Source organism: Chinchilla lanigera, unplaced genomic scaffold (genome assembly GCF_000276665.1).
Source record: "Chinchilla lanigera isolate Chin_1 unplaced genomic scaffold, ChiLan1.0 scaffold00056, whole genome shotgun sequence".
In the NCBI taxonomy this organism is placed as follows: domain Eukaryota; kingdom Metazoa; phylum Chordata; class Mammalia; order Rodentia; family Chinchillidae; genus Chinchilla; species Chinchilla lanigera.
Window position 1 is genome coordinate 12,248,849 of NW_004955457.1, and position 24,281 is coordinate 12,273,129.

Genomic DNA, 24,281 nt, shown 5'->3' on the forward strand with positions numbered 1-24,281 from the left:
AGAGAGAGAGAGAGAGAGAGAGAGAGAGAGAGAGAGAGAGAGAGAGAGAGAGACACGCAGACTTCCTATCTCTTGCCCAGGAAAAAAAAACAACCCTCAAAATTCAAAATGTGAACATTGTTTACAGTGAGAATGTATCATTTCATCACTTTTGCCCATCTTAAAACCAACAAATCCTCAACAAGCCACCCTAAATTGGGGATCTTCTGTATTGACACATTAAATGATCAGATTTTAATGATGTGATCATTTAATGATTTTACGTTACTGTTATTGATGACTCAAGTTCATACGATCAGGTTCATTTGCTCACAATTTACCAAATGAAAACGGCCATTTATTTTGGTATGAAGAGGACAAGAATTATTCAAAGCTACCTCCTAGTAGATGAGGAGTCCATTTACCTCAAATCACCGTCTGGCTATGTACAGGTACGTTTTTTTTTTTCTTTTAAAGAGAAAAAAACCCCAAAACACCCCACAAAATTTCAAAACAAAAAACAGAAAAACTATATCTACATAGAAGATAGTTAAGACAGTTATACTACTACTTTTTCTTAGTTCATTCAAAAGAAAGGTTTGTGCTAATATTGTTTGGGCAATTAAATGCCAATATCTTATACTGAGTAACTAATTTAAAGATAACAATACACAATGTATTAACCATTGTTACCCTCCTACCATCCTGTTTTGTTTTGAAATTCTTTTTTTTTTTTTTTTTTTTTGGTCTTTTTGAGACAGGGTCTTGCTATGTGGTTCAGGCTGGCCCTGAGCTCACTTTGTAGCCCAGGCTGGTCTTAAACGCATAACGATCCTCCTGCCTCAGCCTCCCAAGTACTGGGATTACACGTGAAATTTTTCTTTAAAAGGTAATTTAGGGCTGGGAATATAGCTCAGTGGCATAAGCGCCTGCCTGGCAAATGCAAGGTTGTGAGTTCGATCACCAGTACAACAACAACAACAACAAAAAGGTAATTTAGCCCTCCTTTTTCTTCATCCTATTTTCTTTGCTTATTTAGGGTTTTGTTTTTTTGGGTTTTTTTGGCCTGTAATCCCAGCATTTGGAGGCTGAGGCAGGAGGGTCTCCAGGCCAGCCTGATTACATAGTAAGTCCAAGACTCGCCCAAACTATAGTAAGACTCTCAAAAAAAGCAAAACAAAACCTTTCTTTTAGATGGACAGATGGGGATAGGAAAAAGTATAAACATTAAATCTTCATCTCATAATAAGAAGGCAATAGATATAAAACATTAAAGTCATGAAATAGCATTATAATAAATTTTTCTGGAAATACAATGCTAAATAACAAGACATGTTTTGAATGTTAAAATTGCTGGCTTTGGAGCATAAGTGTGGGCCAGAAAGAGGCAATGGGTTGATGGCTTTCAGTTAAAAGTTTTTGCTCTTCAAAATAATATAAATATGTTACTTTGATGAAAAATTAAAGAATGAGAAGAACAGAAAACAGGTAAGGTCAGACTGGTAGAAAATACGGCAAATAAAAGTGCAGCTCAAGAAACCAGTTAGCAGTCTTTATAGTCACTGAGAGTAACTGAGTATAACTGTCCATCAATCACCGTTTTCTCTTCGCCCCATTTAACAGGTGAAAAGAGATCATGGAGTTAACGCATAACAGGGGCAGGACGCAAACACAGGCAATGACTCCTAAACCTGGATTAAGCAAGACCCCAAAGCTGCACACTCTGCATGGAGCCTAAGGAACTCTGCATTGAGCAGTAGCAGCCCAGGGCTGGGCAGTGGCTGTTGGGACAGAGCATGAGTGCCATGGCGGGCACAGCAGGTCCAGTGGGCTCCTCTCCTTGTTGGGGACGGAGGCCTGGGGGGCAAGGACAGCTCCAGCTAGAAGGGAGACACCAGAGTGCACCCTGCTCAGAATACAGCTTGGCTTTTGGAAGTCTGTTTCCAATCTATACGTTTCCCACCCTGTCCCCAACAGGCAAAAGTCTACCCACACTGTATCCCCTGCACAGCTTAGAAACTCAAAAATAAACCTCCCAGAACATAGCAAAAGACAGAAGGGTGAGACACATGGAGAAAAATTCATAGCATAGAGGATGGTCTAGGGAGTCCAGTATTTGTCTAAAATGAGTATTAGGCTGGGCATGGTGGTGCATGCCTGTAATCCCAGCACTTGGGAGGCTGAGGCAGGAGGATTGCTGCCTGGGCTACAAAGTGAGTTCAAGGCCAGCTTGAACTGCATAGCGAGGCCCTGTCTCAAAAAAGACAAAAGAGTATTAGGACAGAAAAGAGGAATTTAAAAAGAAGAAATAAACACATGGTGGCACATCCCTGCAATCCCAGCACTGAAGGAGTCTGAGTCAGGAAGACTGCAAATTCAAGCCCAGTCTGGCCAATTTTGCAATTTAGCAAGACAATTTAGCAATTTGGCAACTTAGCAAAAATAAAAAATAATAAAAAGGTTTGAGGATGTAGTTCAGTGAGGCCAAAATGAAGCCATTTTTGCAAAATGACTGAGAATTTTTTTAAGGAGGAAAGGTTTATTTAGCTCAAAGTTTGTAGAGGTTTCAGTCCCTAATCAGCTGTCTCTAAAGCAGGGTGGCATGGCAGATAGGCATCACAGAGGAGAAACAGTTCATGGTGGAAAAAAGGTAGCAAAGTGATCAAACTATTTTAGTTTTATATCAACATTGATGGCTATTTATTTTATTATTTGGGTTATAATCCAGTGCCACTATTATTGATTGTTTATACTGTGAAGGCTTTAACCACTGGGGAATCTTTCAGCCTGCCTTCTTTAGATATGCCTTAACCTTTTATTTTTGTTTTTTTTAAAGCACATTCATACTTTCTAGCACGAAATACTGTGCTCACTTGTATGTCCCATTCCCAGAATTTTACACCATAACCAAATGGTAACTATTTCACATAAGTAAGGCTGACTGAAAATTCAGACTTCCAACACATTCCATCAAATCAACAAGATTAACCAAGAAATTTATTATCACATCAATAGTTGCAGAAAACTATAACGAAAGAAGCTGGAGAAAAAGGCACTGAGATTGAGGAAAAAAGACAAAAATTTTGCATCAGAAATGGCATGATTGTTTATACAAAAAATCTCAAAGATCCAACAAAATATTATGGAGATTATACCATTTGCAGAACAAGACATTAATGTTCAAGGCAATCATTTTTCCTAATACTAGCAATGGAGGTTTAAATTTAAAACTGAAACACAGTAAAACAAACAAACAAACACAATACTACATGCAAAGCAGAAAGAAAAATATACATGTGAGTGTGATAAAGGTCTATGTAACAAAATCTACACATATCAGATAAATGGAGAGATAATCCATGCTCTTAAATAAGAAGGCTTAATGTCTTAAAATTTTTGAATCTCCCCAACTTTAATAAATGTATTCAACAAAATTCCAACAAAAATCTTGGTATCAATACCAATAGCTGTATTCTATAGTTTATACGGAAGGACAGGAAACTCAGAACAGTACAGAAAATGCTGAAGAACACGCCCACAGGGCTGCCGTTCCCCAGCTTTAATGACGTGCATAGTAGAGGCTTAGGTTTGACCACATTATCTCTGAACAGTCAAACTTCGAAGACAGAAGATTCCCTGACATAATTCGGAGAGCTTAGTATTTGCTTTTAAATACAGCTTTGTTTTTCTTGGTATCTTAAAGTTTTCTGCCCTCTCATCATGACATCTTTTTCCTTTTCAAAGGCACTCTCCAGTGACGCTTATTTTGCACTCATTTTGGCCAGCATTAGCTTGAGGTCTTCCCAGAGGTGTGACTGAGACAAGTGGGCAGTGTGAGAAAGAGATGTGGATGGAAGTGATAAACCAAACAGTATGCGGGCCATGTGTGGACTAACTAAATGCTGGATTCTCACTGAAATCCTGCCACCAGACACAGCTTCACTGTCACCACCGCTCACTGAAAGGGTGTCCATGAGTCCACCAATGATTGACTTATTACCTCTATGCGTAGTCGAACCACTCTCCAGTCCATGTGCACTTACGCCACTTCCCAGTACTAAGTATCAACCACAGTTAGGCTGCCTCAGATCAGCAGCCAGTGGAGTCTCCTAAGGAGCTTGGCACAGATCCCGCACACTGGTAACTGTGACAATGGGAGCAGCTGTAAACACTGATGAAGCTCTGCCTGCTCGCTTGCCCACTGCTCACCTCACGCTGTGTGGCCCAGTTCCTAACAGGGCATGGACTGTGGCCTGGGAATTTGGGACCACAGAGGACTTTTCAGTCTCCATGTGGCTCAAGAAGTAAAAGCTGCCTCCTTAAAGATGAGATGGTGGAGTTAACTTGGGCACTGAGTTAACTTCAGATGTTAAAGTAGCAGACAGTATCTTCAACTACTCAAAGAGAAATGACGCATGTATAAGACAGGAGACACTGCAACAGAACAAAGTCATGTAGTTGTGGGGACCTGGTATCAATCCCTGGAGTCATGCAGTCTGGAACACTGGATCAGACAGCTGGAGGGCTGAGAACACATCACCTTACAAAGCCTCCAAGAGAGGACTCAACCCAAAGCCATTCTGCTAGTATGTCTTCCACATCTCTCATTTCTGAGGTGTCCAGCGTCCTTCCTAGGGATTTACTAGCACTTGATGGTTGACAAGGTATCCAATTTAGAGGGTGAGCTGGCTATAAACTAGGATACTTGATTCTCCTTTCTGGGGTATCTCTCCCTCCAGGAGGCTAATGTGGACTTAGCTCATGGATATATTTTTGGCTTCCATAGGTTCTATGGTTCCCAGTGCAGCCCCTGCCCTGTAAGGCACAGGAGACAAACTCAATTTTCAGAGAAAACTATAGTTAACATTTTCATATATTTCTCTTAGATTATTTTCTATATTTTCGTTTTTGTCAAGACTGTTCTTTTGCTTTTGTTTGGGGCTCTAGCAGTTTATAAAATTATAACCTCTTTCCACATTGTCTAATATTCAAAAGATTCTCAAATTTTTTTTAGTAAAACTGTGCTTTTTAATTGCAAAGGAACCATGAAAGCAAAAAATGCCTTCATTTGAAAAAGTTGCATTTCTCTTTTTGTACTACATGCTGGGTACCTAGCTCTAGTCCTGGACTGTCACTGAGGAGAGGCAGTTTATAGACTGTAGCACATAATGTCTAAATGGGTATGCTGGAAGTGAACCAAACATTAAAAATCCCTTATTGAGCAACACAGCATGTGATGTGTAGCCCATAACGGTAGGACTGCCAAGAGATACCTTAAAAGAATAGATCTTACTCGCTCTGTGCAATAAAGCAATTTAAAGAAGATGAAATTCCATTTCACTAGAACAAAGTTTCACAAAGATTTTTTTTAGGGACATTCTACTATGAGGCCAGCACCTCTAAAGTAAAGTATTGATGCTCTCAGGGACCTCTAAAGATCTATCCCAGTTCCTGTAGCAAGGACTGCAGCTTGAAGGAGATCTTGGGTGTATGTACTCAATAACATGCTCTAACAATGAAGACAATGTTCCATCTAAATCTGTATAAATGTACACGTTTTCTCTAGCTTCTCTATGGTACAACACCAATGAAAGTAGTCTAATCCTACCAAGGCAATATAAAATTGGTATGTGAAAATATATAGTAAAATGATTTAAATTACTAAATTATTTTCCATTTTATTATAGTCAAAATTATAAAAATGTAATCAACTCCTTCAGATGTAATCAAATTATTGGAAAACACAAAGAAATTCTTTTTGGCTTTTTCCATTATTGGGGTTTGAATTCAGGGAACATTCAGCTATAGCCCCAGCCTTTTTATTTTCAGGTAAGAGTCTCACTAAGTTGCTAAGTGTCCCAGGCTGGGCTTGAACTCACAGTCATTCTGCCTGAGTCTCTACAGGACCTGTGATTACAGGCATGTACCATGATGCCTGGTTGGAAAAATAAATTTTAAACTACTATTAGGAAACTCCTCTGACTGAGGAAGTTCTTAATTTTCTTAATTTTCAAAATGACAATCCATCCAGTGCCAAACAACACGAGTGAAAAGATCCATGCTGATTTATATATGCAGGTGAAATTTCACAATTATAAGGATAAAGAAATATTAAAAGTTTATAGACTCAGAAAATAACATCACAAAAACATAAGACAAGAATAATGGAATGAGGGCTGGGGATTTAGCTCAGCGGCACAGCGCCTGCCTGGCAAGCGTAAGATCGTGAGTTCGATTCCCGGTACCGGAGAAAAAAAAAAAAAAAAAAAAAAAAAAAAAAAAAAAAAAAAAAAAGAATAATGGAATGAGATTGGCTCACATGAAAATTCTCATTAGTAAACTGGAGACTAGAATACAATAGAGTAGTGCTTTCAAAGTTTTAAAGACTATGACTTTGAAACCAATGCTTAAATTATTACTCACAAGTGAAGACAAGATGGACACATTTTTTAACATACATAGAGTTATAATATTTCCCACCTAACATAAATACATATTACTTCAGGAAGAACTTCATCAAAAAAAAAAAATTTACGAGAAAGAGAATGACATTTTAAAAAATATTGCTTATGAGTAGAATTTATAAAGAATAAAGTTGAAAACACATCAAAAAGAATCCACTGAATGATGATTTTTATTTTTATTTTTGTGTGCTGGGGATTACACCCAGAATCTTATACATACTAGGCAAGTGCTCTACCATTAAGCTACATCCACAGCATTTTATTTTTATTTTGAGTCACAGTTTGCCTATGTTGCCAAACGCTGGCCTTGACCTTGAGATCTTCTTGCCTTGGCTTCCTAAGGATCACATGTGTATACCACCATGCTTGCCCCTGGATGGTGATCTTTGAAACATTCTTCCCAAAGGGGTAAGAGCTTATAGTAACTAATATAGGATTTTCATTTCCTATAAACCCAATTGTAACTTTTTTGTACAGTAAATGCTAACATAATCACAATTCTGCAAAATTATTTTTATTTAATTTAAAATTTTAGATTGCAGTCAAAAATATAAATAATCTAATAGTAGGTGAAACAGTATAAGACTAAGAGAGGGTAAATGAGAGATAAGAGACAAGAGTAAGTATACTAACTGAGGCTAAAAGGGTAATCTTTAGAAGAGCAGGGAGAGCCTCAGAAGGTTGCAAAAGGAGTTACAGGGGAAGGCGGTTTTTTCCATTTCTTTTTTTATGCTCTTCTACTTAATTTAATTTTGTTTACAAGATTGTGTCGGTATAACTCTGATTCTTTTAAAAGAGAAAATGAAGGGTACTCTCATCAATAAAGGGTACCATAATTATTTTTACATATTACACCATAGAATAAGCACCAAATGGACGTAATGAGATATACCTACAGGCATTAACATTAAAAATTATCTATAAGTAGAAAAAATAAAACAATCTTATGAGCTGGCAGTGGCGGCACATGCCCATAATCCCAGCATTTGAGAGGCTGAGACAGGAGGATCGCTGTGAATTTGAGGTCGGCCTGGGCTATAAAGTGAGTTTAAGGCCAGTCTGAACTGCATAGTAAAACCCTGTCTCAAAAACAGACAAGACAAAACAAAACAATTTTGGGCAAAAAAAAAAATTTATGAATGTGTATGAGTATATAAATGCTTGTAAGATGTCTCTAGTGGTGTAACATTTTCCTCAAATGGCAGGAGTCTTTTCATTCTAGGGACTGAACTTAGCTGGGAACTTTAAACCAAATTACCTCCCCAGCACAGGGTTTTGCTAATGCTAAGTCACTGAGTTGAGCAGGGTAGGCCAAAACTTACAATCTCCCTGCCTCAGCCTCTTGAACAGCTGGGATTATAGACATTATCAGGACTGGCTGTGAACTATATTTTTAATAAGCAAAATTTATATGCTCTACCTAGGTTTCTTTTACATCCTAACCTAAATTTTTATTAGCCATTGAATCTATAAGCCTGCATTAATTAATATTTTTGGTATTATTCAAGAGAAGATCATATGTCGAGATCAATTCAAGAAGATCATATTTGGATAATGTTTAAAATATTAATGTATCAATTATTCCAGCTGTTACCTAATATGGTAAATTTCAGACACACCATTAATTTCCCTAAGTAGTAATATCTAAGGCCAGGCATAGTGGCACACGCCTATAATCCCAGCACTCAGAAGGCTGAGGCAGGAGAACTGTCATGAGTTCAAGGCCTGCCTGAGCTACATGGTGAAACCCTCTCTCAAAAAACTGAAAAGTATTTTCTGTTTGGAAAAAACTGAAACTGAGCTAAAAGGAGGACCTGTTTTATATTTAAGAAAATGAAAACATGTAACATCATCAAAATCAAGTAAATTTCATTTTTAGCATTGGGCAACCCTAAAGACTATTAACATTATTAATAGTCTATTTTTGTATCAAATAACATTAAAATACATGCAATCAGAAGTTCTCTTCTTAATAATTTAGCTTTCTCTTACCAGGCTATTTTCTTTCCAGGCTTCTGGGAACTTGGGTCTCTGTTTCTCCCTAGACACAAGAACTTGCATATCCTCAAAAGTGGGATGATTTCCAACTTCTGTCTGAAAAGCCATCTGGTATTCTGGTACAGATTCACCTGTGTATTTGTAGAAAAGAATAGCAGAATTTCCAAAGGTAAATGATGGAGCAACAAATATTTCTAATGTAGAGTAAGCAAAGAAATTATGCATATTAAACAGTTTGGGGCATATCTGGAAGTCCTACAGCAGTGAAGGCGAACCTTTTAGAGATTTCAGTGATACAAACAGTACGCAGCAGCATGGGTGCCGTAGCTTCCCCACCACTGTCCTTAAGAGATCCCGTTATAGGTTTAGTGTATTTTTAACACTTTAGCTAGACTAGTCACAAACCTTTGTTGTTAAATCAAATGGTAGTTTCAGTAATGGACAGGTATTTTAATTATTTTTGGTGCTGGGAATTAAATCCAAGGGCTTACACATACTATGCACATATTCTACCACTGAGCTATAGCTATTCAAAAACGGACAGGCATTTAAAAATGGTTTCTACTATTGACTGCTACTACTAACTTTAGGAGGGAAAAGATTATGTTTAAGGTATTTAATATTTAAAAATACTCCTGAACTTGGATTACCCCTGAGAAAAGTGTAGTGAAGATAAAGAGAAATTTCGAGATTTAGTATAAGAAATACATTTATAGAATCAAATATGTGGGTGGACTGAAGAACTACCCTGTTTTATCAGGTCACTTAGTAGAGTCCAAAGGGATTGTATCAAATGTCACAATAATTTTTATGATAATGGTTAGGTGATAGACAACTCATTATACTGATTTTTAAAAATTCTTAATTAACAAGCAGTATTAAGAACTTTAAAACATCATTAACTATCCTCCCAGTTTTAAAAAACCATATTCATCGTCAACAAGAATAACCAACTGTTTGTTTTGAGAGGTTTCTGGTATTTTAAAAATGTGGTAAAATTAAATGTATTAATGAACACATTGAGCCACACAGAGACCTTTGGGACCACTACTCAGGAAGCCAATGGGCCAGTTGAAATTGGGCAAAGAACACAGGAGAACCAGACTCTTCTGTCTCCTCCTCCCGCTTCCTATTAAAATGACAGGGTAAATTAGAAGGAAGAACACCAGGGCAGTGGGTAGAGCACACAGGCTCCAATCTTGGCCTTAGCTCTTCTGTGGAAACTATTTGACTATTCTGTTTCTTGGTCCTGCAGTCAGCAAAATGCCAGCATCCACCTTCCTTACCTCACTCTCACAGAGATAGTACAGTTATGACAACTCAGATGAAGATACATTACAAACCATGCCATTTAGGCTTCATTTAAATATTCAAAATAATCCATAAACACTTGCCTCCCACCAATATTAAGAAGATTTACAAAACTTAATTATAATTCTTATAGTCTATGCAACAGAGCCTGAGTTATTACAATACTATACTACTACCGAATATGGTGGAAAATGCCTATAATCCCAGCTAGAAAGCTGAGGCATGATCACAAAGCTGATTACAGTGAGTTTAAGGCCAGCCTGGGCTACATAGTGAGTTCAAGGCCAGCATGGGTTACACAGAGAGACCCTGTCTCAAAAAACCCCAAAAACTATACTACCTATAATTACAAGTAGTATTTTCATGTACTATAAAAATTTAAGATACTAGTTTTGATCAGTAACAATCAACACTGAACTTGAGAGACAAACTAAAGGATCTAACCACAGCTATTGGGTCTCTTCATGATGGTTCACCCTACACTGTAGGATGTATTTTTATTTTTATTTTCTCCTTCTTTTTAACTCCCATTATCTTCAGCCCAAACTCACTCTGAAGAGCCCATTCTTCTCTTTTTAATAAATGTGAAACTTTGCCACTGATAAAAAAGGACCTAATCATGCCAGCTATATTACCTTCTTCACTGAAACCGCATATAACAAAACCTAATGCATACCATCTGGACTGTAAGGTATTATGAGTATATCCCATGTCAGACGTACACACGACACACGTGTTACTAGTTTTTACTCTTTCAAATGTTGGGTTAGCAGAATAACTGAAATTCACCATTTTACTTACTTGTTTTAATTAGGTCTAAATTATAACTAGAAAACTTGCTAAATAAAATTGCAGCACAATTTTGTGTGAATGCAATATTAAGAATTATCAAATAAAGTTCCTCTAAATCTTTATGGTTCTAGATCTAACTGTTAGATATTTAAGCATCAGGGATACAAAGGTAAATGTTAATGACAAACTCATCATTATGGTAATTATGAGCTTTGCAGGATTTCCTTAAAACTTTATAATCACTGGCTTGCTCAAGGGAGTTGTAGAACCATCTTTAAGCAAACTGTTAAGAAGAGATCAGGTGTCTAACACTATCAGTTATCATTTCATTCTTCTCACCCGTTTGCCATTTGTTAATGTCTCTACCAGCTAGGGGCTTTTTTAGTTCTCTTCTCAAATTACACTTCATCTTTCTTCTTTCTTATCTTCTTTTTTCTGTCCGCCTTCTCTTCCCTTTCGTTTGTAGCATTTCACTCTTTTGTAATACAGATTAATTTATTTTACTAATATTTTATGGAAACAGGCATCCATTATGTTTCCATTTAACAATAAAGTGCTGTATGTACTGCATTTTAATGTATATCATAAAACTTTTTAAATATTTTACAAGAATTTTATAATTATTATATGCTATTATCTAGGTTTACTAATACATTTATGTGGTCCTTCATTTCTTTTCAACTTCCACCCATTTCATTAAAATTTTCAAAAGTGCTCTGGATACTCTGTGTTTTAATACTTTTTCTTCCTGCTATCTCTGTAATGTGATTTCTGTCTTTTCTATCCCACAAACTCATCAAAGAAAACCAATATCCAGGTGTGGTGGCACAAGCCTGTAATCCCAGTAGAGGCAGGCTAAAGCAACAGGATCTAAAATTCAAACCCAGTTCAGGCAATTTAGTGAGACAGGTCTCAAAATAAATAAAATAATTAATAAGGGGGTCAGAGGGAGGAGCTCAGTGCAAAAGTCCTGGGTTCAATCCCCTAGTACTGCCAAAAAGAAAAAACAAAGCAACAAAAACAAAACAGTGACCTTCTGGTCAATTTCAAAGATCATTCTTCAATTCTACCTCCTCTTGGCATTTCAATTTCACCTCCTGACATGAGTATTTTCTTAAAGTTTAGTAACACTGACTTCCATGACACTATGATTTTTAAGTTTTCTTACTATTTTTCTGATCATGTATTTTCTGAATTTATTTGGTGGGGGCAGTGCCCCAATATTCAGTCTTTAACCAGTTTTTCTCTCTATTCACTTGTTTTGTTGGGGGGGAGGTACACTGATTAATAAATCCCTTCTCCTCCCCTCTTCCCTTCCATCTTTGTTTTTTCCTCTTCCTTTTCTCTCTTTCTCTGTCTCTAGTACTAGGGAATGCAGGGCCTTTTGCATGCTAGGCAAGTGTTCTACAACAGTGGTATAAGCCCAGCCCCAACCATTTTAATTACAATTTTTTCAAGATCTTTATTCTTTTAAATTCTCTAAAAATAAATTCTTCAGTCATCTATCAATACCTCACCCAAACATCTCTTCATTTAAGTCATTCCAATATAAACTGATATTTCTTCCTCAGTTCCTGACTGCTATCCTCACTATTTTTCAGATATCTGACTACTTCTCAATTCCTCTGACTCCCATTCCAGTAACAGCTAATCAGAGATAAGGTCCTCCTCTGAATTTTCTCTCAGCTGTTCTTTTCCTTCCCATTTACATATCAAGATTCGAGTTATTCTGTTAATTTTACTTTTTATTGTGTTATAATATGCATAACATAAATTTGTTAGTTTTTAAGTAATTTCTAACTGCACAGTTCTAAGGCAGTGCGTACATTCACCCTGTTATACCAGCCGTCATCACCAACTCTGTAGTCATTAACTACTGTTACTTTTTAAAGCTTTAACCCCTTACATTTCTTTCTATTTAAACATATCCTACATATCTGTTAAAATAATCTTCTGCAAATAAGATTTAATAGTCTTCCCCAATTCAAATACCTGATTAGGTTTGTTGTGTGGTTTTCTAAGACAAGTCTAGGCTGCTATGTAGCCCAGGTTGGCCTTGAACTCACAGAAAGTTTGTCTTGCCTCAGCCTTCCGAGTGCTAGGATTATATGTGTGCAGCACCTCTCGGTCTGATATTGTGTTTTGTTTGGTTTGGTTTGGTTTGGTTTGGTTTTTGCAGTGTTGAGGATTGAACCCAGAGCTTTTCACATGCTAGGCAAGCACTCTACCACTCAGCTAGCCCTCCAGCCCCTCAGAATGTTCTTTATTACTGATCTTATCAAAGACAGTAGTCCTTTGAATGCAGCAGTTCTACTGCTGGTTACTGCCTAGTGTTGACTGAAGAATCATTTTACTCAGACATTCTTATAAACTAAAGTTCTGGCTTAGAATGCTAACAACAATAAACCTGTGGCAAAATTATAATAATAGAACACTCAGGTGGCACGTGCCTGTAATCCCAGCACTCGGGAGCCTGAGGGAGGAGGATTGCCATGAGTCTGAAGCCAGCCTGGGCTACATAGTGAGTTCAAGACCAGCCTAAGCTACATACCAAGACCCTGTCTGAACAACAACAACAACAACAACAACAAGATAAATAGAACAGAACACTTGTTATACTACGATAATTATTGCTCTTTGCAGAAAAATGCACCTGCAGGCTGTAATGTTAAGTCAATTAAATAAGATACACAAGCTTAAATATCACATGCTTTCTCTTATATGAAAAACCCAAGTATACATAACTGAAAGAGCAAAACAAGAGAATAGGAAACAGGGAGACGCGGATCTTTTGCAGATGGGAATGGGACCAAGAGATGGGGAGGAAGGGAAGTGAAAGGGAAGCAAAAAGAATTAAGGTACATTACGTACATGTACCAACTCCCCTGATGAATGTAATCACTATGCTGCAAACATGTACCGGTAAAAATTAAAAAAGAAAACATACATGGGTACATGGAGATATCAAAGAATAAATAAAATTTTTTTAAAAAATGGCTTGAGCCTCTGCTTTTAATTAGCTAGAAAATATATTTCTAAATAATAATCAATGGACATCTAGTTCATCTAAATAATCATTAATGTTTCACAATTATGAACACTTAATGCTTCATGACTTTCAAGCAAAAATAACTCAATGCCACTATTAATCTGTTTTTATTAAGTAGGTCTACTTAATAAATATGTTCAATGCTTGTTTCTATGCTTTTGATGGTGTATTTCCTTTAAGAGAGAGACCACGTACCTCAACTCTTTGTCCATTATCTCTAAGAATGCAATGTACAGATTGGTGGTGCAAGTTTTTACATGCTGGTAACAGTGATGTACTCCTCAAAGGGAAGAAAAACTATAAATCCATTTGAATACTTCAAGTACGCCTCAAGCAACCTCATTAAATGAACACCACTTTTACTGAAAGGAGAGGAGGGGAGGTGGTGAAGGGGCAGTGAAACAGAAAAGGGCTGAGGGAAGAAAGGAGAGATGGAAGAACACAGGCGGGAGGGAGGGGTCAGGGAGGACAGAAAAAGGAAAGGGAGATGCATCTGCAAATAGTATGTTGCTTCTGATTCATTACAGGATCGAGTCAGGAAATGTAAATGGAGCTTGTTTCAGATGCTCAGACAGCACGTTAGCAAAATGATGACTGCTAAGGCAATCAGAGACCAAACTAAGCACAGCTAGGAGAGCTGTAACTGGTAATTAATTAAACTGTATCCAGACGAAAATTAGGAGTCCTTTAAAAAAAAACAAACCTTGTTTTTTGCTGATGTTTCTGAACACTAGATGGCAACGAACTAAAGGTTTAAGTAAAAGTAAAAAAGATTCTTGCATAAAAATTGAGTTTAATATAAGCGAGACAGACGATATAACCGTTCCACTTCAAAATAAATCCCAGCCTTCACCAGTGGCTCTTACCTGGGAAGAGGTCTGTGCATCTCATAAATATCTCCCAGTATATCAGTCCAAGTGCGTACATGTCCACTTGCTTCAAAGCAGACTCACAGTCCCTCAGGTTCACAGCTCCCTCTAGCACTTCTGGTGCCATGTACCTGATTGTACCAACCTGACAAATTAGAGTGATATATTTCAGAAACAGAATAGCACTAGGGATTCCTATGTATAAAAAATTAGTAATACACAGTAAGTAAAAAACTTGCAAAAAATATATACACCATTTAATATTCTTACAACTCATAAAATACATATGTGAAAACAGACAAAAATGTCAGGAAAGGTATGTTTGTATTTGAAGGGTGATTATCAGTTGGAGGACTCTGGTCTCAAACCTGGTAACTTTACTTGCTTCAAAAATCAATTCCTTAGCTGGGCGTGGTGGCTCATGCCTATAATCCCAGCACTCGGGAGGCTGAGGCAGGAGGATCATTGCGAGTTTGAGACCAACCTGGGCTACAAAGTGAGCTCAAGGCCAGCCTGAACTGCATAGTGAGACACTGTCTCAAAAGACAAAAAAAACAAAAACAACAAAAAAAATCAGTTCCTACATACTTCTTCCTAATGTCTGTCAAAGTGAGTTAGAATGACAGCACATATAAAATGGACTGACGAAATGGAGCACACGCACCTCACTGATGGCTGCATTGTCCTCTTCCCCTGGCCGCACCAGTCTATTTCCTGTCAGCCTCATGGATAACCCGAAATCACTGATAACACAGGTTCCATCATTTTTCACCAGGACATTTCTGCTGTTTAAGTCTCGATGGGAAATTGCAGGTTTATAATGATCTGTTTGGATAATTTCAAAAATTTATTAATGCTTAAAATACAATTATGGGGTAAGAAATGAACAGGCAATAGGAACTGCATAAATATAGGAGTATCATTTTTGCTGCCCATTAGTTTTCCGATAAAAAAAGGACACAAAAAACCGAAAGTTTCAGCTCATTACTATTTTCTAATGTATTTTAAAACATAATTCCTGTTGCATGAGTAGCTAATTAGGCATTATACTTTCAGCTGAAACAGCAAATATACTCCAGCTCCTAATTCTAAAACAAACTTGTTTCTCTTCATTTCTAGGTTAGTAAAAAGAGGCAACAGAGAACGAAATATTTGGCATAAACACATACACACACAGCTCATCTGAAATAAGTATCTGTGAAAAATTAATGTGGCTCTTAAGTTTTTACATAAATCTTAACACTGTTCTCCTACGTTTTAACAAATCAAACTTGTGATGGCTGATCTCACTTCTACCTGAGGTTTATTTTATTTGTTGAAAAAATTTCTTTAATTAATTAACTAATTTTCGTTTTTTGAGATAGGAACTCACTCTGTAGTTCAGGCTGGCTTTGCACTTACTTGAACTCGCAAAGATCCTTCTGCTTTAGCCTCCTGAGTGCTGGGATTACAGCCATGCACCACCATATCTAGTCTACTTTTTATTTTTTTGATACAGGGTCTCACTATGTAGTTCAGGTGAACCTTGAACCCATTATGTAGTCTGGGCCAGCCTTGAAGTCACTATGTAGCCCATGCTGGCCTCAAACTAGACATGATTCCACTGTCTCAGTCTCCAAGTGCTGGGATTACAGGTGTGTACCACTATGCCCAGCACCTGCCAGTGGCTTAGACAGATCTCTCAGCCCAATTCAGGTCTTCAAATCTAACTAGAAGCAGTTATCAATGCAATGGGAGAACACATGTAGATGGTTTAAGATAGGAAAATTTGTTCTCAGATTTTACGTAAGTGAAGCCTGATTAGTCTTATCACCAGACTATAGGCTCTGGGAAAGTAGAAACTGAACATGTTTTACCTGAAATTAAAAGTTTTAACACAGAGTAAATTCTTGCTGAGTTATGACTCTAATCTAAGTCCCTCACCTAAGACATTACATTATTTTTTCACTCTCTCAAGGGAACCTGATATAAATATTTTATGAAACCAAATCACAGCTTTGGAAATGAAAAAAAAATTCTATAAGCAGAATTTCTAAAACTTAAAACATTTCCCTAGGAATAAAAAAAAAAATAAAACAATCAGAACTAAGTGAATAAACAGTTCATTGGCTATTTGTATTTGGGAGCAGACTCAGTACTTAGACGCATCACTGTCACTAATAATCATACAAGTACAATTTAACTAACAATGAAACTATAGGCAGAGGAGAATGATCCCTTGATATAAAACACTAAAGCAATGGAACACTTTGAAGAACAGTAACAGTTAAGTTTCTTCATCTAGGAGTTGATTTCTTTCTCATTTTTCTCCCTTCCCGACTTCCTGTTCCAATCGTCCAAAGCTTGTATTTAACTTGGCTTCTGCTTGATTGCTGTAAGAGCTGTATCTCTTAGCCCGGACAAAGCCACACATAAGAAATGTGGCATAATCTAGAGCTAATATTTATAAAGGAAAATGTATGGGAATATTGGAAAGTATTTGTATACTAAATCAAATCAATACTTAAATTTAAATATTTCATAGTCAGGGAAACTAAACTCAGGGAACATGCTACAAGGCAGAGAGGCTGCCAGAAGTGCAAAGGGTCAGTGTGCTTTCTGCTGCTCCAAAAAAGAAAAAAGGAAGGAAAGACAGGGAGAGTAATTTAAAGAAGAAGGGAGCGAGGGGAAAGAAGAAACAAGAAGAGCCAAGTCAGAACTCAACACCAGTGCGAAGGACAAAACTACAGAGGCCCTTTCCTTTCAAGCTCCCTTCAGTATTCATTCTGATGCTTTTTATTTGAATGAATGAGGTTGGGGCCAAAACAGACAAGGACTTTTGCCTTGGGCACAGCACTGCATTAGGCAAGTATCTCAAGGGAAAGCACTCCAAGCTATTCTTTTCATTAGACACATACACATATACAAACACACACAGAACAAGGACCTAAAAGATAAATACGAAACTACTTAAGTAATTTTTTGAAGTCTGAGTGACTTATATGTATTTTTTGTGTCAAACTTTTGTCTGGTAGTGTGCATGCATTGCTATTATAAGGGAAAAATTCACAAGGAGAACTAATTACAAATAAACAGGATCAACTTCTCTAATTCTGAAACAAAAAAAAAAATAGCTGAATAAGTATACCAGAATTATTTATTACTGAATTTCTACTGAGAGCAACAGTTTTATCTGAAGATACTAGGAAGAACTTTAGATGTTTAAAATTAGTATAATATACTTTGAAACTTTTTTTTGTCTTTTTGAGACAGGGTTTCATTATGCAGTTCAGGCTGGCCTGGAGCTCACTCTGCAGGTGCATTACCAGGCTGGTCTCACATTTGCAATGATCCTTCTGAGTGCTGGGATCACAGGTGTGTGCTACCATGCCCAACTTGGGAGCATTTTTAAAGAAATTAGGCAAAACCATAAATTTCAATAGCTACAGTAATTGTATGAAATTTTTAAAAAGGTAATGTGATATTAGCTAATTTTTTTAGGATAATAGTTCTGTTTAAATAAAAAACTTCAGCCAACGTTTGACTTGAAACCTTGCTGAATCACGCAAACCTTGAAAAGGGAGCCAGGACAGTATTCTCAGTTCTGTGCTAAGCCAGCTTTTAAAAGGGATGATAATACTTAGCATGCAGGAATAGAGCCCAATGGTTAATGTGCTGAAGTACTAAAGCAAGCACATCAAGTTGCTGACACAAGCAATAACTCGTCAATTCTGTACTCAGGAAAAGCAAGATGTCAAGATAAATGAACTGATAAATTATTCAGAAGAAATTATTTATATATGAAGCATCAGCTAGAAAAGATGATCCATGCTCTTATATAATGGAACAAAGATCTAAGAAACTGATCCATTAAAGTTCTCTTCACTAAAGAGGTCAAGGAGACTGAAAAACCAATGTCAGGGCTACAAAATAACGAAAACATGGTAAGGCATGAAAGCTTGAGAAAGCAGAGACAGAATTATCACAGCCAAGCTAATTCAGGGGTGTCTGTGATATGAGGTGTATATTGAAACAAAGTGAGAAAGGAAATGCATTAAAAAGAGATGCTTGGAACCACCGGCAAAAATGTGCACAAAAGGTGAACAAGACCAGTTATGAAGGAAGAGAATTCTACCTCTCCTGCTTACTAAGTGATTCCAACATTACCAGAGGTAACACTGCACTCAGCACAACACACTATATTCCCAGTCTCTTTTACAGCTAAGTGTGGACTCGTTCTGGGAAACAAGACACAACAGCTAGAGGACAAGAGTGGGATTTCTGGATAAAGGGGAACAATTCTTTTTACTTTCTCTTCCTTTTTTTTTTTTTCCTGCCTCAATTACAGCATAATGGACGATGAGGTAACAGTGAAAATGAAGGCCACACATAAAAGATGGGGGAAAGAATATAGAAGCCTTGCACCCTGATAATACCATCGTGCCGCTAAACCATCTAGATACCTAGAGGATTTCTTCAGATTCTATGCGGTGCTGGGGTTTGAACCAAGGGACTCATGCATGCTAGGCAAGTGTTCTACCACTGAGCTATGTACCCCAAGCTCTCTTTAGATTCTTAAATGAGCAAGAAAATTTTTCATTCTTATTGAAACCAGTGTTAGCCAAACCTAATTCTACCTGACTTGTAAAAATATACATTTGGGTTTTACAAAGACCAACCTATGGAATAAAGATAAATGTGATGTTGACACTAAAGATGAAACCAGGTATGGTGGTGCATGCCTGTAATGTCAGCACTAAGAGAGGCTAAAGCAGAGGATCAAAGTTACAATTACACCACAGCAACTTAGTGAGACACTGTCAAAACACATGAATAAAATGGGTGTGGTGGCTCATGCCTATAATCCCGGCACTCTGGGAGGCTGAGGCAAAAGGACTGCAAGTTTGAGCCCAGACTGGGTAACTCAGCAACTCAGTGATAATGCTCTGTCTCAGAGTAAAAAGCACTGGGTATTTAGCCTAGAGAAACAATGTACCTGCAATATCGCTTAAAACAAAACTTAAAGATGTGATTATGCAACGAAAGATTCTTAACTTAGGGTCCACAAAGAGACTTTAGAAGTGTCTGATAACCTCTAGGATCAACAGGGTTTTTTGTTGTTGTTCTGTTTTGTTTTAAGGTACATAGCAATAAACCCAGGACTTTCATACTGAGCTACATCCCCAACTCTCTGAGACAAACCCTCGCTAAATTGCTAAACTGCCCAGTTTGGGATTGAATTTGTGATCTACCTGCCTCAGCCTCCCAGACAGCTGCGATTACAGACATGGACTACTGCACCCAACTAAAAGAACATTTTCTTACTTCTTTTTCTTTTTTTTCAGTGCTGAGCAATAAACCCAGGGCTATATGAATGGTAGACAAGTGCCCTACCACTGGGTTATATGCCAGTGTTTCTGAAGAACATCCAGAGCTTTAATTAACTTCTCAATGGGATTCGTGACCCTTCAAAAGTCTTGAAGTTCTTTTTCTTATCTTTCCTGTTATATTTCAAATATGGTTCCTAATGCTGAATCCTTTTTTTTTTGGTCTTTTTGAGACAGGGTCTTGCTATGCAGTTCAGGTTGGCCTTGAGCTCACTTTATAGTCCAGGCTGGCCTCGAACTCACAATAATCCTCCTGCCTCAGCCTCCCCTCATGATGAATCTTTAAAAAAAAAAAAACTGGGTAATATAATGTCTAATTATATATATTATTCTTTTGTATGATTAAAATTTCCCTTTGTGAATTTTGAACCCACTTGAGTGTCACTCATCTGCTATTCACCAACTTACCTCCTCGTGGTAATTCTGTGTGAAGATAAGCCAGTCCTCTAGTCACAGAATGAGCCAGACGGCAAGAGCTTACCCAGTCACTTGTATGGAGACTCAAATACTTGCACAGAGATCCCTATATGGATGAAAATGTAAAAACAAACAAGGAGTTAATTTAACAGGAAGAGGTAAGTTTGCAGCCTTCTAGAGGATTTGCACAGGCTAGGATTACATGAAGACTTAATGAACATTACAGAATCTTGAAAAAGGCAGCACCGTACATCTGTGTGAAGAAAGGAGAGAATGGAAAGGGAAGATTTAAACATCAATTTTTATGTCTCCAATATTAAAAATTATGATTGGGGTTATTTCCTTTTAAATGCTTCTTTTTAATCAAATCAACTTGGAAAAATGTATCTTTCATCAGTACAAATACAAACTACTTTTTATGGTTTACAAGCAGAAAACAGAGGCTTTTATAAATATAGTAAGCACTGTGTATCTGTGGGTTCCATATCCATAGATTCAACCAACCCAGATAAAAACTTACCAAGGGCTGTGCACTGTAGCTCAGTAGTTAGCATGCCTGTCTAGTAGTATCACAAAAAACAAAACAAAGAAAAACAGAACAAAAACAAGCCATACTGAACATATATACACTATTTTTTTTCTTATAAATAAACTGGAGATAATGTGCCTGAGTTACATGAAAAAAATACCACTCACCACTTCATGTGAGTGACTCGAACACCTGTGGGTTCTGGCATCTGTGTGGGTCGGGGGTTGGGTGGGGAGGAGTTGTCCTGGAACCAGTCCCCAAGGAGACTGAGGGTGAATGTACACATGTATCTGTGCTACTCAGAGTGTTTATCCACAAACTTCTCCCAGTCTCTGATGAGGTAGGGAGCTTTACACCAGAATGAATATCAATCAAAGTTCTGCTTCATTGCCTGAGAACCTCTAGCTACCAAAAAAACAGAAGAGATAAGAAAAGGCGGAGGGAAAGAGCAAGAGCTGAATAAACAATATAATTAGTGATGAATCTGATTCAAATTCTGGCATGAACTTATCTCACTGCAGACATTAATAACCAGACAATGAACCAGCAATGTTCTTCATTACAGAGGTCTTCCTGAAAGTCTGACTGTCAGTTAATATGAATGAGTTTATTTTTACAAAGTACTTACGTTGGGATAATACTCCATCACAAGCAAGTACTCCATGCGCCCATCTGCAGTGATCCTCTCATCTCCAACTATAAAGCGAGCAATGTTGTCATGTTCCATCAAAGGCACTCGGTAAATATTTTTTTCATTGATAAAATTCTGACGATTGGCAAAAGAAAACACTTTTACAGCAACTGGACGCTCATCCAAGGAACCTTTATACACTGCTCCATATCGACCTCGGCCAATTAGCTGTAAGTTTGTTTTTAAAAAGGCAAGATATTAATTGATATAAAAATTGAACAATCAAACTTACTAAATATCAAGAACAAATCTGTATGATACGCCATAGCTCTCCACTGCTTGCAGTTTAATACACTATCAAGAAACTATTGCACTCCATAGCTGGTATGACTGAGGAAGTTCCACTTAGCCCTCTCACAAAAAACATCTATAAACTTTGGACAAAATTAAAAACAAACAAAAATAATCTAAAGGCACTGGAGAATACACAAAAGATTTTTTTTCTTCTTGAGACAGAGTGTTGCTATGTAGTTCTGGCCAGCCTTAAACTCACCACGTAGCCCAGGCTGGTTTTGAAATTTACAGCAATCCTCCTGCCTCAGCCTCCTGAGTGCTGGGATTACAGGTGTGTATGTCAACATCTGACACAGAAGTAGGTTCTAAGAGGCAATTCTTAGAAGAAAAGAATGTTGTGGGGTGGGATACTTATTTTTATGGGTGTTTTGGCTTGAGGCAGGCTGAAATTAGCTCTGTGCAACAGAGCTAAAAGGTGAGAGAAAAATCTGTAATTTTCTTTTCTAAGAATCAGAGGATGTAATAGGAGACAACAAGAACTGCTGGAAAGTGAGGGGGGAATCCTGAAAGAAAAAGCTAGAGAGGATAAAACACAATGAACGCATGGGACAGACTGTAGCTAATGTTAAAATAAAGGAATGAGACTTGCAAGTGACAGGGTGGCAATATGCACACCACGGTAATTGCTTACTAAGTAAGTAACAAGTATTGAGATACACTTTAGAAGAACAAAACTGAGTCCGGGTCTCTACAATACAATATTCATAATATCTGTGGATACAATTAAAAAATAACCCAGTACATAAAAAATGAGCAAAATGTAATCCATTCTCTTCACTTTTGGCTTCTGAGGATTTTTCTCCCATTTTACTCAAACATATTGGGGATTTACCATCATTTATTTAAAGATTTTTAAATGGTCATTATTTCTGGATTAAAATTTAACATACAGACTGTCCTTTTCAAAGGTTTATCAAGCTAGGTATGGTGGCACACACTGTAATCCCAGTGGTCTGGGAGGTTGAGGCAGGAGAATCACAAGTTCAAGCCCAGCATGGCCAACTAAGTGAATGAGCAAGAATTTATCTCAAATAAAAAACTGAAAGAGGCTGGAGATGTAGCTTAGTGAGAAAGCCTGGCTCTAATTCAATTCCCAGTAATTTAACATACACATATTGCAACAGGTTGTTATCATTGTAATATAGTTAAATCAGCAATGTTTTTAGAAAAATTTCACTCAATCCAATATGAAATCCCATGTTTTAATTGGTATTTCTTTCAGTCTAGTAAAATGGACATCTTATTGTACATTTTATTAGCCATACTTTATTTGTGAACTGGCTATTCATTTCTTGTTCCTCTTTATGAACTGTCCTGTCACACTGATTTATAATAGCTATTTATTAATTTTTTCCTATATAATATTTATTTTTCAAATTGGGCTTTTAAACTTTGTTCCTTATATTTTTTTCCTCAAACTGAAAGTTCTTGAAGTGTTTTCTACAGTCATATCTATTGTATCTATTATTTAATGATTTCTAGTTTATGGATCATAGTTATCAAGCCATTCCTAATATGGATCATAAAAACACTTTTTAAATAGCTTTAAGAGATGTTATCAAACAAAACTCAGGAAACCTGGTAACAATTATAATAGACCACAACTGAAGAACAACCTTACCTCCAACAATTTCAAATTATCTAAGTCAAGAGTGGGCTCTGATGCTGCTGCCTCCATCATGTTTATACTGTGTAGGCCTTGTTTACGGTCTCCTATGGGAAAAAGAAAAAGAATTTACTAATGTGTGATTTTCTTAAAATGATGATCTTGATTACATTTTTTATTGTATTATAGTTAGAAAGAACTGCTGAAGGACAAAACTATTTACTAAGCTAGTAATCACTAAACTAGTAATCATCTTTGAAAATGAACAGTGCATATAGCATGAAAGCTGGATTCTGCAGATGCTTCCACTATGACTTAGTTTAAAACCATAAGAAATAGTGCAAAAGCTTTAAGAAGATTTTATTAAAGTTATTCAAATGAATGAATGGGTACTGATTTCCTAAACAACCCATAAAACCTAAAGTTTATCAGTGGTATCTATGATTTGCTTCAAAATAATGCAGAGCCTTGAAGAGGTTAAGGAGTAGGGGCTTGGATCAAACAGTACTGCTGTACGTGATAACTGCTGAAGCTGGGTAACAGGTAAGTTTGAACTTTTTCCAAGAAGTAAGGGGGAAAATTTTGCTTAAGATAAGAATAGGAGCTATTATAGCCCTGAGATAGTCCATTTGATGTTTTTAGCACTTAGCATAGGGATTTTTAAAAGATAATAAAATCTGATTAAATGGCATGTTTCACAAGTTATAGGACAAAGTGGTATTTTTGTAAAATTTTACCTGCCACCATTCTGTATCCAAAGCATAAGGCAACTATCAAAACAGCTAATACAGAGACTGATGCCAAAGCAATGATTATCGTCTCGTCTCGGTTAAATGAATGAGGTGGACCTAAAAGAAAACAAAGTTTAAAACATTGTTATTTTTTAAAAGTATTTTGTTAAATACAGGGACTGCCC

At 37.0% G+C, this 24,281-nt stretch overlaps 1 protein-coding gene across 1 annotated transcript in view; it reads right to left on the reverse strand.

The window, feature by feature from the left end:
• The window catches only part of Bmpr2 (bone morphogenetic protein receptor, type II (serine/threonine kinase)), a gene marked incomplete at its 5' end in the record, with an annotated part of 79,901 nt that overhangs the window by 13,069 nt on the left and 42,551 nt on the right, over nucleotides 1-24,281 (reverse strand). Inside the window, 7 exon segments of the mRNA XM_013520738.1 lie at nucleotides 8,436-8,572; nucleotides 14,460-14,607; nucleotides 15,127-15,287; nucleotides 20,237-20,351; nucleotides 21,403-21,633; nucleotides 23,381-23,472; nucleotides 24,103-24,213. Of these exon segments, the coding sequence (XP_013376192.1) occupies nucleotides 8,436-8,572; nucleotides 14,460-14,607; nucleotides 15,127-15,287; nucleotides 20,237-20,351; nucleotides 21,403-21,633; nucleotides 23,381-23,472; nucleotides 24,103-24,213 (995 nt within the window).